The 14,745-nt window shown below is 40.8% G+C and overlaps 1 protein-coding gene across 4 annotated transcripts; it reads right to left on the reverse strand.

Annotated features, from left to right (window-relative positions):
• Nucleotides 1-832: 832 nt before the first annotated feature.
• sim1b (SIM bHLH transcription factor 1b) lies at nt 833-14,464 on the reverse strand. Of its 4 annotated transcripts, none has more exons than XM_055190683.2 (12): nt 12,630-14,464; nt 12,016-12,331; nt 9,813-9,898; nt 9,450-9,539; nt 9,238-9,346; nt 9,067-9,152; nt 8,688-8,887; nt 8,455-8,561; nt 4,892-5,039; nt 3,823-3,982; nt 3,008-3,371; nt 833-1,555 (listed from the first exon to the last, which is right to left on the reverse strand). In XM_055190683.2, the coding sequence occupies exons 2-12, from the start codon at nt 12,188-12,190 to the stop codon at nt 954-956; spliced, it is 2,127 nt and encodes a 708-aa protein (XP_055046658.2). In that variant the 5' UTR covers nt 12,191-12,331; nt 12,630-14,464; the 3' UTR covers nt 833-953. The 4 variants fall into 4 exon arrangements, with proteins under 4 accessions (XP_055046658.2, XP_055046656.2, XP_055046659.2 ...); XM_055190681.2 differs by having other exon boundaries at nt 9,789-9,898; XM_055190684.2 differs by having other exon boundaries at nt 3,008-3,368; nt 12,630-14,462.
• Nucleotides 14,465-14,745: the final 281 nt, after the last annotated feature.

A 14,745-nucleotide genomic window follows, 5' to 3' on the forward strand; every position in this document is an offset into this window, starting at 1 on the left:
GATTGGATGTTAATTGTGATGTAATCCTGAATGTTAAACAGTTAATTACAACTGTTTTTTGTCGTCTGTGTAAAACCCACCGTGATGATGCTAAGGGGATGGGGGAGGTTGTCAGGGCGTTGCTATGTGGTTGCTAAGGAGTCTCTATGTGGCTCTGATGCAGTGGATGTTCAACCTATTGATGGTTCACTGTATAGAATTTTCAGGAATGATATCCAGCATCTGTAGCAAATAATCTGATGATTTCGTTTACTGTTGCTAATCTGAAAAAAGCCCTAACGAAACAATTATAGTGTATTTGTGTGTGTGTGTGTGTGTGTGTGTGTGTGTGTAGAGGTTTAAAGTTGTTGTTTGGATCTTTAAAGCATGTAAATGCCCTCCAGGGCTTTTGTGGTAGGAGGCCCAACACACACACACACACACACACACACGCACACACGCACACGCACACACGCACACACGCGCACACACACGCACACACACACATCAGTCACTCAATATGTTGAACATCTGGATGTGACAGCAGCAATAATGTCTGATTCTCACATCACATACAATCTGAGACACATTAGCATGAGATGATGCTGCGCGAGAGTTTAGAGATAAAACATCACAGATGTTGTTGAAAAATACACATTTTATGCAAACTAAAATGCAACGTGCAAAAACTGACACGCAAGAACCGTACAGGTTTGAAGGGAAGAAATCAAAGCATTTTTTGTTCATAATGACAGTAAACAGATGAGAGCTCCTGGTATAGAGATCCTTTAGAAAATCACACGATATACACTTTATAGTTTAACTGTAATATCTGTGATTGATTGTAATAGAGTAAAGAAAATGCTGTTTTATTCATGCAAAATATTTGAGTTTTAAAACAGAAATGACAAACATCCATACATGGGTCCAGTGTTCCAGCTTTATATATTGTTTGTGTTCTCCGGGTGCTGGAGTCAGCTGCTGTGTGTGATGATAACTGATGTGCTGTTGTGTGCGTGCGTGCCGTTTGTTTGTAAATGTACATTCGAGTTCACGTCGTAATGAGGAGGAAAACCCCTTAAACCTCCGGCTCTATTCTGTGACTCCAGATTTCCTCCAGCGAGGGGACATGCTGAGTGTCCGTGTCCGCTGATGGCCTCTCTTTCTTGGGGAGGATAAAGCAGCGAGCCGCTCTGGGCCTGGATGCGAGGAGAGACGGACGGTGGCCGCCGGTATTCGTTTGTCGAGTGGGATGGTCTGTCTGATCCCGGGCTGCTTAGGCCAGAGAGAGAGGCTGGACTTCCGTCCTTGTCGTCATGGGAACCCGTTGCCATGGGATCTCTACACAGGATTAGGGTCCCGGGTGTATGACGGACCACACCGGGTATAGATGTGAAGAGAACAGAGGAGTAAGCGCTCGACTCGATGTCCTCCACCTTAATCACCTCCTGTTTGCTTCTGATGGAGGTCTCCTGCGGGCTGGATTGAAACGGCATGTTGTCATGGCAACTGTCTCCAGAATCTCCCGATGACCCTGCTCCTGGAGAACTGACCGCATGCTCGTCGTCCCAATGAGCTGAGAACGAGAGATACAATTTAATTTAAAAACGTTTATGCACAATTGTGATTTATTATTTTATACCATGAATCTTTAGGAGTTTTTCTTCAAAAATAAGTGCTTGATTTGCAACTTGGGGTAAAAACACATTGCAGTCAAGTTTTAAAGGTGCAGTGTGTAATTTTTAAAGGACCTCTTGACAGAAATGCAAAATAATATACAAAACAATATTATCAGGGGTGTATAAAGACCTTTTTATAATGATCCGTTATGTATTAATTACCTTAGAATGAGACGTTTTTATCTAAAAAAACCAAGAGTCCCATTACTTGGAAGTCGCCATTTTGTGCCTCCATGTTTCTACAGAAGCCCTTAACGGACAAACTTTTTTGCTAAGTTGTTTTCTCCGTTAATGGCATGTTTTTCCGGTGGAAGCTACCGTAGCTTCTCTATGCATTTTAAAAGCGAGGGGTGAGCAGTGGACTGAGCTGTTGGTTGCAATTCGCAGCCTCACCACTAGATGCCGCTAAAATTCACACACTGCACCTTTAATGCTCGTGACTCCGTTTATTTTTTTTATTTATCTTAAAAAAACTTTTAAGATAAATCAAATATGCTCATTTTCCAGCTCCCCTAGTGTAAAACATCTCATTTTTACCTTTTTGGAATCCATTCAGCCGATCTCTGGGTCTGGCGGTTACACTTTTAGCATAGCTTAGCATAATCCATTGAATCTGATTAGACCATTAGCTTCGTGCTAAAATATAACCAGAGTTTCGATAATTTTCCTATTTAAAACTTGACTCTTCTGTATTTACATCGTGTACTAAGACCGACGGAAAATAAAAAGTTGCGATTTTCTAGACAGATATCGCCAGGAACTAAACTCTCAATTCTGGCGTAATAATCAAGGACTTTGCTGCCGTAACATGGCTGCAGGAGGGGCAATGATATTACCCACTGCCTGAAAATAGTCCCCCTAGTAACTTTCAATAGCAGAGGACTAGTTTCGGGCAGTGTGTAATATCATATAGAAGAGTCAAGTTTTTAATAGAAAAAATATTAACCTTTTTGTTTATTTTTAGCGCAATGCTAATGGTCTAATCAGATTCAATGGATTATGCTAAGCTATGCTAAAAGTGATACCGCCAGACCCAGAGATCAGCTGAATGGATTCCAAAACGGTAAAAATCAAATGTTTAACTGTAGGAAAGCTGGAAAATGAGTCTCCACTTAATGTTGGATAATAGTTTTGTAGGCAAATATACATTCTGCTTTCATACTGTATATATTTGTTTCTTGCACAAATTTGCATTTGCAAGTAGTGTTGAGAGTTGCCATTGTATCCACACCCAAAAACATTTAGTTTCTCATGTTGCGTTAACACAAATGTCTGGTATAAAGACACTTTATTTTTGTCTGATTAGACACTTGAGTTACAGATGAGAGGCTGCGGTTCAGCTCACTCACCGTGTGAATGATGAAACGCTCGGCATTCAAACTCTCCTCCGTTGTGTTGAGCTGCTTTTGTAAGAGACGGGACAGAACGTGCGGTTTCCCACCAGCCCTCTCGCCCCATCTGATCTCTTACGCCCAACACATAACGTCCACCCTGACAGCGGACTGTAGACGGGTCACAGGGTGTTTGAGCTGATGTCATCATGTCACCCTGAGAGAGACTGTAACACTCGGCGAAGCGTCTGTAAGCGCACGCTGATTCTGACGCCTCGCTCTGATCCAGTCGCTGTGGAGAAGTGGAGTCTGTCAGAGGGCTGCCACCCCATTGGCTGTCGTGATCGGACTCGGAGCGATCAGGGTGGAAGGCCGGGAACTGCTTGGGAAATGGAGAACAGAAAGTGAGGTTTATCTCTATTATTTCAATATATTGCCCAACCCTACAGAGCATCAATTTTATTTTTATTTTACGAGTTTGCATTAACATGTAGTAAATAAGGAATGAGATAAAGCATATTTGTCATGCTGTCCGGCTCTGAGCTCGAAATTTTAGCCAGAACCCAGAGTAGCCTACTACCCCCTCTTTAACTGGGATAGGTGAACTAGTTGATAATGAGGTGATGGGGTGGAGGAGGGATGCTGCAAAACTGTCATTGGACAGAGGTGAGGGACGGCTATATATTGATGGGATCACATGACCATGCGCCTCCCGAACTTAGTTAAATAAACTTTATGTGATTGGTGACCCAGAGAAATTCAAATATATGTGTTTACCATTTACTAAATCTTCACTTTTCAAATATTTTCTAAATCTAGCTAGACTTCCATACCTGTGGATAAGGAGAAACCAGGATTTTACTCCTAGTGTTTGGCACTGAACTTCTGTCCATTAGTTTGTCTTCTCTTTCATTATGGTTACTGTAGAGGAATGCAGGTTTACTGGGATTCAACTGGTCCAGAGACAGCACCATTCCCTTATATTCTGTGTCCCTTAACACACAAACACAGACAGGTGTTGTAATCCTCATTCTTATATAAGCTTTATGCTGAGGAGGACATCTGCTCTCAGGTCAGAGTTAATCAGTTTCGACGGCCGATCAAACATTAGCAAACATTCTTACAGTTCGGATAGAAATCTCTCACCCTTGAACTCTAAACATGAATCCTGTAGCGTAAAGGAAACGCTTGTGAAATGTTTCTCATTGATTTCACACCTGTGGTTTTATGTTCCACACCTTTAGACCTTCGAGACGTCTGTCCTCCATCTGAACTACTGAACTTTTCACTGAGACTGAGAGCAAACAGCTTCATTCTGCTCTTATCATAAAACATCTCAGCGACGCGTCAGTAAGCAGCAGGTCTGATAACACTGAGTTTATCCTCTCAGATCTGTTAGCTGAACTCAGAACAGCTCTCTGCTGTAAACTAAAGGCTTAGTTTAAAGGAACAGTATGTAAGAAATTTATATCAGTTAATCATAAAATGGCCCTAATACGTCACTAGACATTAAGAAATCATTTTCATTTCAAATACTTATATCACTGACAACAGTGGTCCGGCCAAGATATTGACATTTAAAAAGTGGAGTTGCAGCCCTCAACTGATGTTTATGTTGTCATGTTGTGTATTGGCCACCAGCTGTGTGATTGCAGTATCAGTTTTAGCCACAAGTTTTGTGATTGCAATACCAGTTTTGGCCACAATCCTACATACTGTTCCTTTAACACTAGTTTTTCTTCGTAGTTCTGGACTGAGGCAGATAATAAAATCTCTGATACAAATATAAGCAGCATTAACGGGAGATTTTAAAGTGATTTTAAAATTTGTTACTCCTGTAATTGTATTTCTCTTTTATTGATCAGATTCTCATTCCTGCAGATTGATGAAGGTGAGACTCACGTGAGGACGTAGTTGACGCTGACGATGCAGTGCGGCCTGGACGAGCGACTGTTGTGCACGATTGTTGCGTAACTCTGGACCCAAACCCAGCCGCCACGTTTAGACAGGAATCTGTAATATTTAGTGGTCACCTGACCTTTAACGAGCACTGAACAGAGAAAGAGAAACTTATACAACAGGTGTTTGCAAAGACTAAATTTTCTAAAACTTTTAATCATTGAAGTCAAACTCAGTGAGCTGTCAACTGTCAAACTAACTCTAATGAAACCAATAAGTGACCGATTGGAAACACACTACATAGACGGCAACTCAGGCTTTATGTCAGCAGCATGTAAGTGCTGTCTTTGTAGTGCTGTCTGAGTAGTGCTGTCTATGTAGTGCTGTCTTTGCAGTGCTGTCTACGTGGTGTTTTCTGTGTAGTGCTGTCTGCGTAGTGCTGTCTATGTAGTGCTGTCTGTGTAGTGCTGTCTATGTAGTGCTGTCTGCGTAGTGCTGTCTGCAGTGCTGTTTTCTAGTGCTGTCTGCGTAGTGCTGTCTGTGTAGTGCTGTCTATGTAGTGCTGTCTGTGCTGGAATGTCTGTGTAGCGCTGTGTGCGTAGTGCTGTCTGCTTAATGCCCTCTGCTTAGTGTTGTGTGCGTAGTGCTGTCTTCGTAGTGCTGTCTGCGTAGTGCTGTCTGCATAGTGCTGTCTGCGTAGTGCTGTCTGCGTAGTGCTGTCTGCGTAGTGCTGTCTGTGTAGTGCTGTCTTCGTTGTGCTGTCTTCGTAGTGCTGTCTTCGTAGTGCTGACTGTGTAGTGCTGACTGCGTAGTGCTGTCTGAGTAGTGCTGACTGTGTAGTGCTGTCTGAGTAGTGCTGTCTGAGTAGTGCTTCCTGCATAGTGCTATCTACGTAGTGCCCTCTGCGTAGTGTTGTGTGCATAGTGCTCTCTATGTAGTGCTTTCTTCGTAGTGCTGACTGTGTAGTGCTGACTGCGTAGTGCTGTCTTTGTAGTACTGTCTGAGTAGTGCTGACTGTGTAGTGCTGTCTGAGTAGTGCTGACTGTGTAGTGCTGTCTGAGTAGTGCTTCCTGCATAGTGCTGTCTACGTAGTGCCCTCTGCGTAGTGTTGTGTGCATAGTGCTGTCTTCGTAGTGCTGTCTGCATAGTGCTGTCTGCGTAATGCTGTCTTCGTAATGCTGTGTTCGTAGTGTTGCCTGTGTAGTGTTGCCTGTGTAGTGTTGCCTGTGTAGTGCTGTCTGTGTACTGCTGTCTGTGTAGTCCTGTCTGCGTAATGCTGTCTTCGTAATGCTGTCTTCGTAATGCTGTCTTCGTAGTGCTGTCTTCGTAGTGCTGTCTTCGTAGTGCTGTCTTCGTAGTGCTGACTGCGTAGTGCTGACTGCATAGTGCTGTCTTTGTAGTACTGTCTGAGTAGTGCTTCCTGCATAGTGCTGTCTACGTAGTGCCCTCTGCGTAGTGTTGTGTGCATAGTGCTGTCTTTGTAGTGCTGTCTGCATAGTGCTGTCTGCGTAATGCTGTCTTCGTAATGCTGTGTTTGTAGTGCTGTCTGTGTAGTGCTGTCTGTGTAGTGTTGTCTGTGTAGTGTTGTCTGTGTAGTGCTGACTGTGTAGTGCTGTCTTTCGTAGTGCTGTCTGAGTAGTGCTGTCTGCATAGTGCTGTCTACGTAGTGCCCTCTGCGTAGTGTTGTGTGCATAGTGCTGTCTTCGTAGTGCTTTCTTCGTAGTGCTGACTGTGTAGTGCTGACTGCGTAGTGCTGTCTGTGTAGTGCTGTCTGGGTAGCGCTCTCTACGTAGGGCTTTCTACGTAGCGCTGTCTGTGTAGTGCTGTCTGTGTAGTTCTCTCTACGTAGTGCTGTCTTTGTAGTGCTGTCTTTGTAGTGCTGTCTTTGTAGTGCTGTCTTGTGTAGTGCTCTCTGCGTAGTGCTGTCTTCGTAGTGCTGTCTGCGTAGTGCTGTCTGCATAGTGCTGTCTGCGTAGTGCTCTCTATGTAGTGCTGTCTTCGTAGTGCTGTCTTCGTAGTGCTCTCTGCGTAGTGCTGTCTTCGTAGTGCTGTCTTCGTAGTGCTGTCTTCGTAGTGCTGTCTGCGTAGTGCTGTCTTCGTAGTGCTGTCTTCGTAGTGCTGTCTTCGTAGTGCTGTCTTCGTAGTGCTGTCTTCGTAGTGCTGTCTTCGTAGTGTTGTCTTCGTAGTTTTGCTTTCGTAGTGCTGTCTGCGTAGTGCTGTCTGCGTAGTGCTGTCTATGTAGTGCTGTCTTTGCAGTGCTGTCTACGTGGTGTTTTCTGCGTAGTGCTGTCTGCGTAGTGCTGTCTGTGTAGTGCTGTCTGTGCTGTGATGTCTGCGTAGTGCTGCCTGCGTAGTGCTGCCTGCGTAGTGCTCTGTGCGTAATGCATAGTGCTGTCTACGTAGTGCCCTCTGCGTAGTGTTGTGTGCATAGTGCTGTCTTCGTAGTGCTGTCTGTGTAGTGCTGTCTGTGTAGTGCTGTCTGTGTAGTGTTGTCTGTGTAGTGCTCTCTAGTGTTGTCTGTTTAGTGTTGACTGTGTAGTGTTGTCTGTAGTGCTCTCTGTTTAGTGCTGACTGTGTAGTGCTGTTTTCGTAGTGCTGTCTGCGTAATGTGCTTTGCGTGGTGCTGTCTGCGTAGTGCTCTCTGGGTAGCGCTCTATACGTAGGGCTTTATACGTAGTGCTGTCTTTGTAGTGCTGTCTTGTGTAGTGCTCTCTGCGTAGTGCTCTCTGCGTAGTGCTCTCTGCATAGTGCTGTCTTCGTAGTGTTGTCTTCGTAGTGCTGTCTGCGTAGTGCTGTCTATGTAATGCTGTCTGCGTAGTGCTGTCTGCGTAGTGCTGTCTGCGTAGTGCTGTCTGCGTAGTGCTGTCTGCGTAGTGCTGTCTGCGTAGTGCTGTCTGCGTAGTGCTGCCTGCGTAGTGCTGTCTGTGTAGTGCTGTCTGCCTAGTGCTGACTGCGTAGTGCTGACTGTGTAGTGCTGACTGCGTAGTGCCCTCTGCGTAGTGTTGTGTGCATAGTGCTGTCTTCGTAGTGCTGTGTTCGTAGTGCTGTCTGTGTAGTGCTGTCTGTGTAGTGCTGTCTGTGTAGTGCTGTCTGTGTAGTGCTGACTGTGTAGTGCTGTTTTCGTAGTGCTGTCTGCATAATGTGCTTTGCATAGTGCTGTCTGCGTAGTGCTCTCTGGGTAGGGTTCTCTACGTAGGGATCTATATGTAGCGCTGTCTGTGTAGTTCTCTCTACGTAGTGCTGTCTTTGTAGTGCTGTCTTGTGTAGTGCTCTCTGCATAGTGCCCTCTGCGTAGTGTTGTGTGCGTAGTGCTGTCTTCGTTGTGGTGTCTGCATAGCGCTGTCTGTGTAGTGCTGTCTGCGTAGCGCTGTCTGTGTAGTGCTGTCTGTGTGTAGTGATGTCTGTGTATAGTGCTGTCTGTGTGTAGTGCTGTCTGTGTGTAGTGCTGTCTGTGTGTAGTGCTGTCTGTGTACTGCTGACTGTGTAGATCTGTCTGTGTAGGCCTGTCTGCGTAGGCAGCTCACTGACTTTGAAACAGTGCAGTAAGTGATCGCAGCTTGACTCACACAGGTGATGAGCACAGCGCAGGTGAAACATGTCACAGCTGTGTACGTGATGATACAGGGTTTTCTCAATCAGGTCCTGTGGTTCATATCCTGTCAGCTCTGAAACCCTGATAAACATCCAACAATGACACAAGCAAAAGTCCAATTATTATTACAGCTTTAAAATCAATGCAGTAATTCTCTGTGTTTGTCTTCCAGCTAGAGGTCATGTGACTAAAACACACACACGTCACCTTGAGTCCAGGAAAATGAGCTTCATATCGAGGCTGGCCCGGAACATAAACATGTTGCTGTGCAGTTTAATCTCGGTGACGGCGCTGGGAGGCAACGTGTGTCCAACGGCCACCAGACCCACGTTCTGATAACAGCCATCGAACGGAGAGGAGTCCAGACTGAACTGTCTGATCTTCAGGTAACCACTGCAGTGAATGACCTGAGGAGGTCAGGGGTTAAAGGTCAGAAGGCAGCATGCATAACAGTGTGTTTGTGCATTACATGATATTATTGTCATTATGCGTCTAGCAGTACGTAAGCCTTTAGTTTCATTATGACAACAACACTAAAATATTGCTCTTTTACATCACTAAAGCACTTCTGTTCAGTGATACTGACCTTATAACCTCCACTTGTCAGACCTGCGTTTCGTTTAGCCAAGACACATTTCATTCTAAGGAAGAACGACCGCTCCACTTCATATTCTAAACAATTATTTTTGAAACATTTAGTGACTTTTGTTAACAAACATTTAATTTAGACTATCAAATATTTCTTCAAACGTCTCACCTTGTATGAAGTGTGAATGATATGAGGGTTGTGGTGTAAGAACCGCAGCCATCTCATCATGGTCAGCCGGATGAACATATTCATAAATACTGTTTCCAGTTAACTCTACCTGTGTTAAACAAAGTCTTTAATTCGAAGTGAATTCACATTGAAACAGGTTTATTAAAACATGCAGAGCAAGCGTCGTCTGCAGGCCTGTGCGTGTTCTGCACCTGTGATAGGCCGAGATGGACTGACGCAGTCTCGGAAATATACATGATCTTCCCATCTGCTGCAACCACGAATATAAATCCGTCCAATGTCTGCAGAGCAACAACAATATCAGACACATCATGACAGACTGAAAAAAAAACAGCACATATATCTGCAGGGAAGCATCAGTAGATGTTAAACAACAAAAGTATACTAATAAAACCTTTAAGCATTAGGCTAAATACAGTAAATACTCCTTTAATTTCTGCTGTTTTACAAACCCCTCTTCTAACAACATATATCTTATTGTAAATCATGTGAAATTATGAGTTAAATGAATAATAAAGTCTTAATATTACCTGAAGCGTCTTGTTGAATATTACCTGAAGTAGATGAGATCCCAGATCATGGTTTGTGTTATTATCTAAAGATCTGCCTCGAGCCGCGTGACCCCAGCTCTCACCCAAACCTATAATGCATTAAATATATCATGTAGCCAATATAACCATTAATTAAATTTTATATTTTGTAACTTTACATTTTACATTTAAATCGAACAAGCTTTTACGCTGCTAATGTAATGCTCTACTGTAAAAAAATGCAGCATCACAAACAACTTGGTTTTGTAAGTCAACTCAACTTATTTTAAGTTTTTGCTTAAAAATGGACATAACTTATAAAATCAAGTTATAATTATTTGACTTCTTTTTTTTTTAGTTAAAGTAACAAAAATATATGTTGCTTTAACAAAAATGTTGAATATTTTTTTTTACAGTGAGTTACAGGATTTATTATTGATTTATGTTTTATAATAACGATGATTGATTTATTATAATTATTATAAACTGTAGTTTATTTAATATTCTAGCCATTGATCTATCACGTATTTGCTTATCTAAACAGAGTTAACACAAGTGAGCACACACGCTAATCCGCGCGCTCGCGCGTGTTGTGAGTATTGATGGATTGCTAGTAAATCTAAGCTCGTGAACAAACATCGACGTCGGGAAGCAAATCACGGACATAAGCCGCAAACATGCGTGGATCTGCGTGACCGACATTTTAATACACAAACACACACGCGCGCCCAATCAGTCACAGAGGAGAGCATCTGATCGTATTTGAACATCTGAAAACATATGTGAAAATATATATTTATATATATATAATTATTATTTTTAATAATTATTATTAATAAATTATTATTATTATTATTATTATTATTATTATTATTATTATTATTATTCAGCTCTTAGAAAATATTCAGTGCAGATTTTACACCGCTATTTATTTATTTTCTTATTTTTTAGACTTAGGGTTAGGTTAGGAAAATTTCTGTCATAATATTTTACACTGAGTTCCTGACCTCTGTGTGTTTGACTGATGAATGAGGGGTGTGTGTAAGTAAAGTGCTTTAATATTGAAAGTGTTTTACTTGCTGAATATGAATCCACACGTGCAAGAATCAAACACGCGCTCCTGTAACCCTACATCAGAGATGTTGAATCTGGACTCGCGCCCGGTCTGAATTCATCTATTAGTCAAATTGTTCACACATTGAAGAGGCGATCGAGTTCATATGGACCGAATTTAACTTTTTTGTCTGCACCTGGACATTACTTATTATAAAATTGTTCATGTAGGATAATAGCTTATAATATCATAATAAATAATAATTCATGTTCTAAATAACTACCCTTGTTGTTAATATTAACACATTATGAAAAATAATTTAGCCTGCTAATGATGCAAAACTTCTTTTCAGCGTTTTAGTAAAATATAGGTAATTTGTAGGCTAATAATAGGCTTAAATATACCACGTTTACAATAAATCAATTATAAATATGTATATAATAATTTTAGTAAACGTTAAAGAAAACGTTATATATAGGCTAGTCTACAATAAAAAACCTTGAAGCTTGAAGAGGATTTGAGCGGCTGACGCAGGAAAGCGCAAAAATGAAAAACGTACTTTTAAGTGTTTAAATTTAATGGATTTATTAATGTCGTTATTTTTTATTTTCATCTTTTAAGGATATTTTTTCAAACATGTATTTTTCACAGGAAAATGTAAACATTAAAATATTATGGGTTTCTGTAATGATGTCTGAAATAATTGATTTCCTTTCTACTAAAAATATAATTTTCTTCAATTATATTTCACGTTCATTTTTACAGATCTGATGTAATTAAACCGCGCTTAAAGAAAGGAGAATCAGCTTTTCCTTGATTGTTTAAGCTAATTGACAGCTAATTGTTGCCATTCAACAAAAAAGAAGAAAAAGAAATAGAATCTACTAAGCTCGAGCATCAATTATACATTCATCTGATGTTAAACGACTTGTGCTCGTCCAGACAGCCGTTCAGCACGCGCTCCCGGTGTAATGAGCGCGGCGAGTGCGCAGTCACGACCGGGACAGAATACAATCCTGCGCGTCTTTCAGTTACAATGCTATTGCCTCATCTGTCTGTCTGTCTGTCTGTCTATCTATCTATCCTGTCTGTTTTTCTGTCTGTCTGTCTATCTATTGGCCTGTCACAGCATCAGTTTAATGTGTGATTTAAGTGTTGGTGGTGTGATCTGACCTTGTGGGAACACCAGACGCATCTTCAGGTAGCTGCTGGTCAATCGGATGATTGACGCTTTGTCCAGCTGTGACGTGATGGCCGACGGTAACGGCAACATTTTGGCGAGCTCGTAAAACTCGCTGTTTTCCTTCTCCCGTCGAGTCCTCGCCGCCGTCTTTGACTTCTCCTTCATTGTGACTCTGAGTTATAAATCCTTTAACATGTCAGTAGATTCACGCAGACAGAGAGAGAGACGCGCGGGTCACAGCAGCGGAATATCTGACGCGTGCATCGTGAAATATTGCAGCGGTGGACGCGCAGGCCTCACAGGTCGCTACAAGTTAAAAAACAGCCAAACGTTTTGTGAAACAGCTTTAAAATAAAACCAAACAAATATTTGAAATGTTTTACCATTCGTTAAGAACTTAGAAACTATACAAACCGCAAAGTATAAACTCAATACACAATACACTGTGACAAAACTTAAAATTTTAATTGAGTAACAATCTCTTATTCTATACAGAATTAAATCCCACTTTTATTTTGCATTTTAATGATTTTGTTCTTATTATTATCCCATATTGATTATATTGTTCAAACTGTTCATAATGTTTAGATTTTTAGACACTTACCGTCTCTTGGTGAGGATCCACAATACTGCCGCAATATTCGCAGAACTGACCGCTATTCTATTTTATTTCCTATAACAGTTGTTCTCTAAATTTCGTATAATAACTTATCACACATGATCGCATCATCAGATACCGAGTGTGTGTCGCTACATGGTCCCGTGCTGTCCGGTCTTACCATCATTCACGCGCTCATTGGTCAGAGAATCTTGTGGAGATCGGGGGCGCATTGGGAGGATTTGGTGTGTGTGTGTGTGTGTGTGTGTGTGTGTGTGTGTGTGTGTGTGTGTGTGTGTGTGTGTAGGGTTTGGCCAGGCAGAAATGTGTATTTCGAAAAGCCGTGTTGCAGTCTCCGAACTTAAGTTTCTTTTGTGTGAATTCAACGAAATAGTCACCAGTTTCGTTTAGTTTACACAGACATTCACAACATTACAACAAGGTTAACACTGAATATTTTATTAGTGAAAAGCATTTATTTATTTGCTTGTATAGGCCTGTTGATTAATTTAATATTATACACTTAAGTGCTGGTCTGTTTTAACTCGTATTTTGATAAAATATGTGTAAGCCAAAATTAACTTAATTTAATCTTATTTGATTAGTGTTTAATTCGCTGCGCTTAATCGTGTAATAATCACTCATTTAGTGTAATAATCACTCATCCTTTATTTTTTATATCACAGATAAGGAGAATTTCTCTTGCAAAGCAGCAGCAAAACTAAACCGAATAATATCGAGCTTCAACTCTTTATTTTTTTTGTTGTTGTTCAGTGGCTTCTTGTAATATACATTAGCATGAATTTAAAACGCCAATTACATAAAATCTCGTCGCCGTTGGTTCATTTTTTAAGACACTAATCAAAGTGCAGAAAGTAAAAATAAAAATATCAGTGTTGGTGGTAAAAATAGGTAAAAAAAAGAAAAGGAAGAACAAGGGTTTTGTGACACAGATTGTTTGGTGCAGGCTGTAAAAATGAATTCCCCACTCAGAGAGAGAGAAATCACCCACGGCAGCTGTAGATCACGCACACGCTGACATCAGTTTAACCTCTTACAGCTACACAAACCCTTCACTTCAACACTAAACATCACCATAGTCTTTTATTCTGAAGGCTCAGGAAAACATTCCTCATATACAACATAAAATGATTTATTACAGCACAAACTTCTTCTGAACATCAGAGAAATCATCTGCACTAAAAAGCAAAAAATCGGTCAATTAGCACAGACTTTCACCATCATTGCTATCAATTTTAGCAAATTATAAAAATATTATTTTTGTTTCTTTTTTAATTTAAATGATTGTTAATTTTGTTGACATTTAATACGAAAAAAATAGATAATAGATTTGTCGATAAATAAAGAAATGATTAATTCCTAATAATAATAATGTGAATAAAATAGAAAATAATGTGCTAATTATTGTTTTTATTAAGATCTGATTCGGTTTTTTTTTAATGTTTTGCACTTTTTGACGCACACATGTGTGAAGAGAAATTTTGACGAGTTGAAAACAGCTCATAATCTGTCGATCATATTAATCATCATATTAAACCGCATGTGTTTGATGGGAGCGCGTCTGCGAATACACGCGCTTCATTAGCAGGCGGCGTGCTGTGGGCGAGAGCGCGCAAACCCAGTTACACTGTTTAATACAGAAACATGTGCGTCTTTTCACGTTGAGTCTGTCGGATGTGATTCCCTCAATGTCTTTACAGTCTCTCACCTACTGAAATGTTGTGCGTGTGTTTGTGTAGAAGTCAGTCTGTTTGGAAACATCAGTTTCGTTGTTCAAAACATCTATGCTGATGTTTTCGTCAGCTTATGTTTTGTCAAACAGTTAATTCATTATAGCTTTGCTGGCCAAAACAATAATTTCTAACATCTGTGCATTTTATTTTTATAGTTCTAAACTCTTAGAAATAAAGGTGCTTAAAGATAGAAGGACAATTTGTGGCTGAATGGTTCCATAAAGAATCTTTAACATTCGAGGAACTTTTTGTTCCAAAAAATGTTCTTTGTAGTGAAAAACAGTTCTTTAGATTATTAAACTTATTGAAAGAAATTCATCTTTAAAGCACCTTAGACTAATGGTTCTATGAAGAACCAACAAAATGGC

This window comes from Misgurnus anguillicaudatus, chromosome 1, assembly GCF_027580225.2.
Source record: "Misgurnus anguillicaudatus chromosome 1, ASM2758022v2, whole genome shotgun sequence".
NCBI classification, from domain to species: domain Eukaryota; kingdom Metazoa; phylum Chordata; class Actinopteri; order Cypriniformes; family Cobitidae; genus Misgurnus; species Misgurnus anguillicaudatus.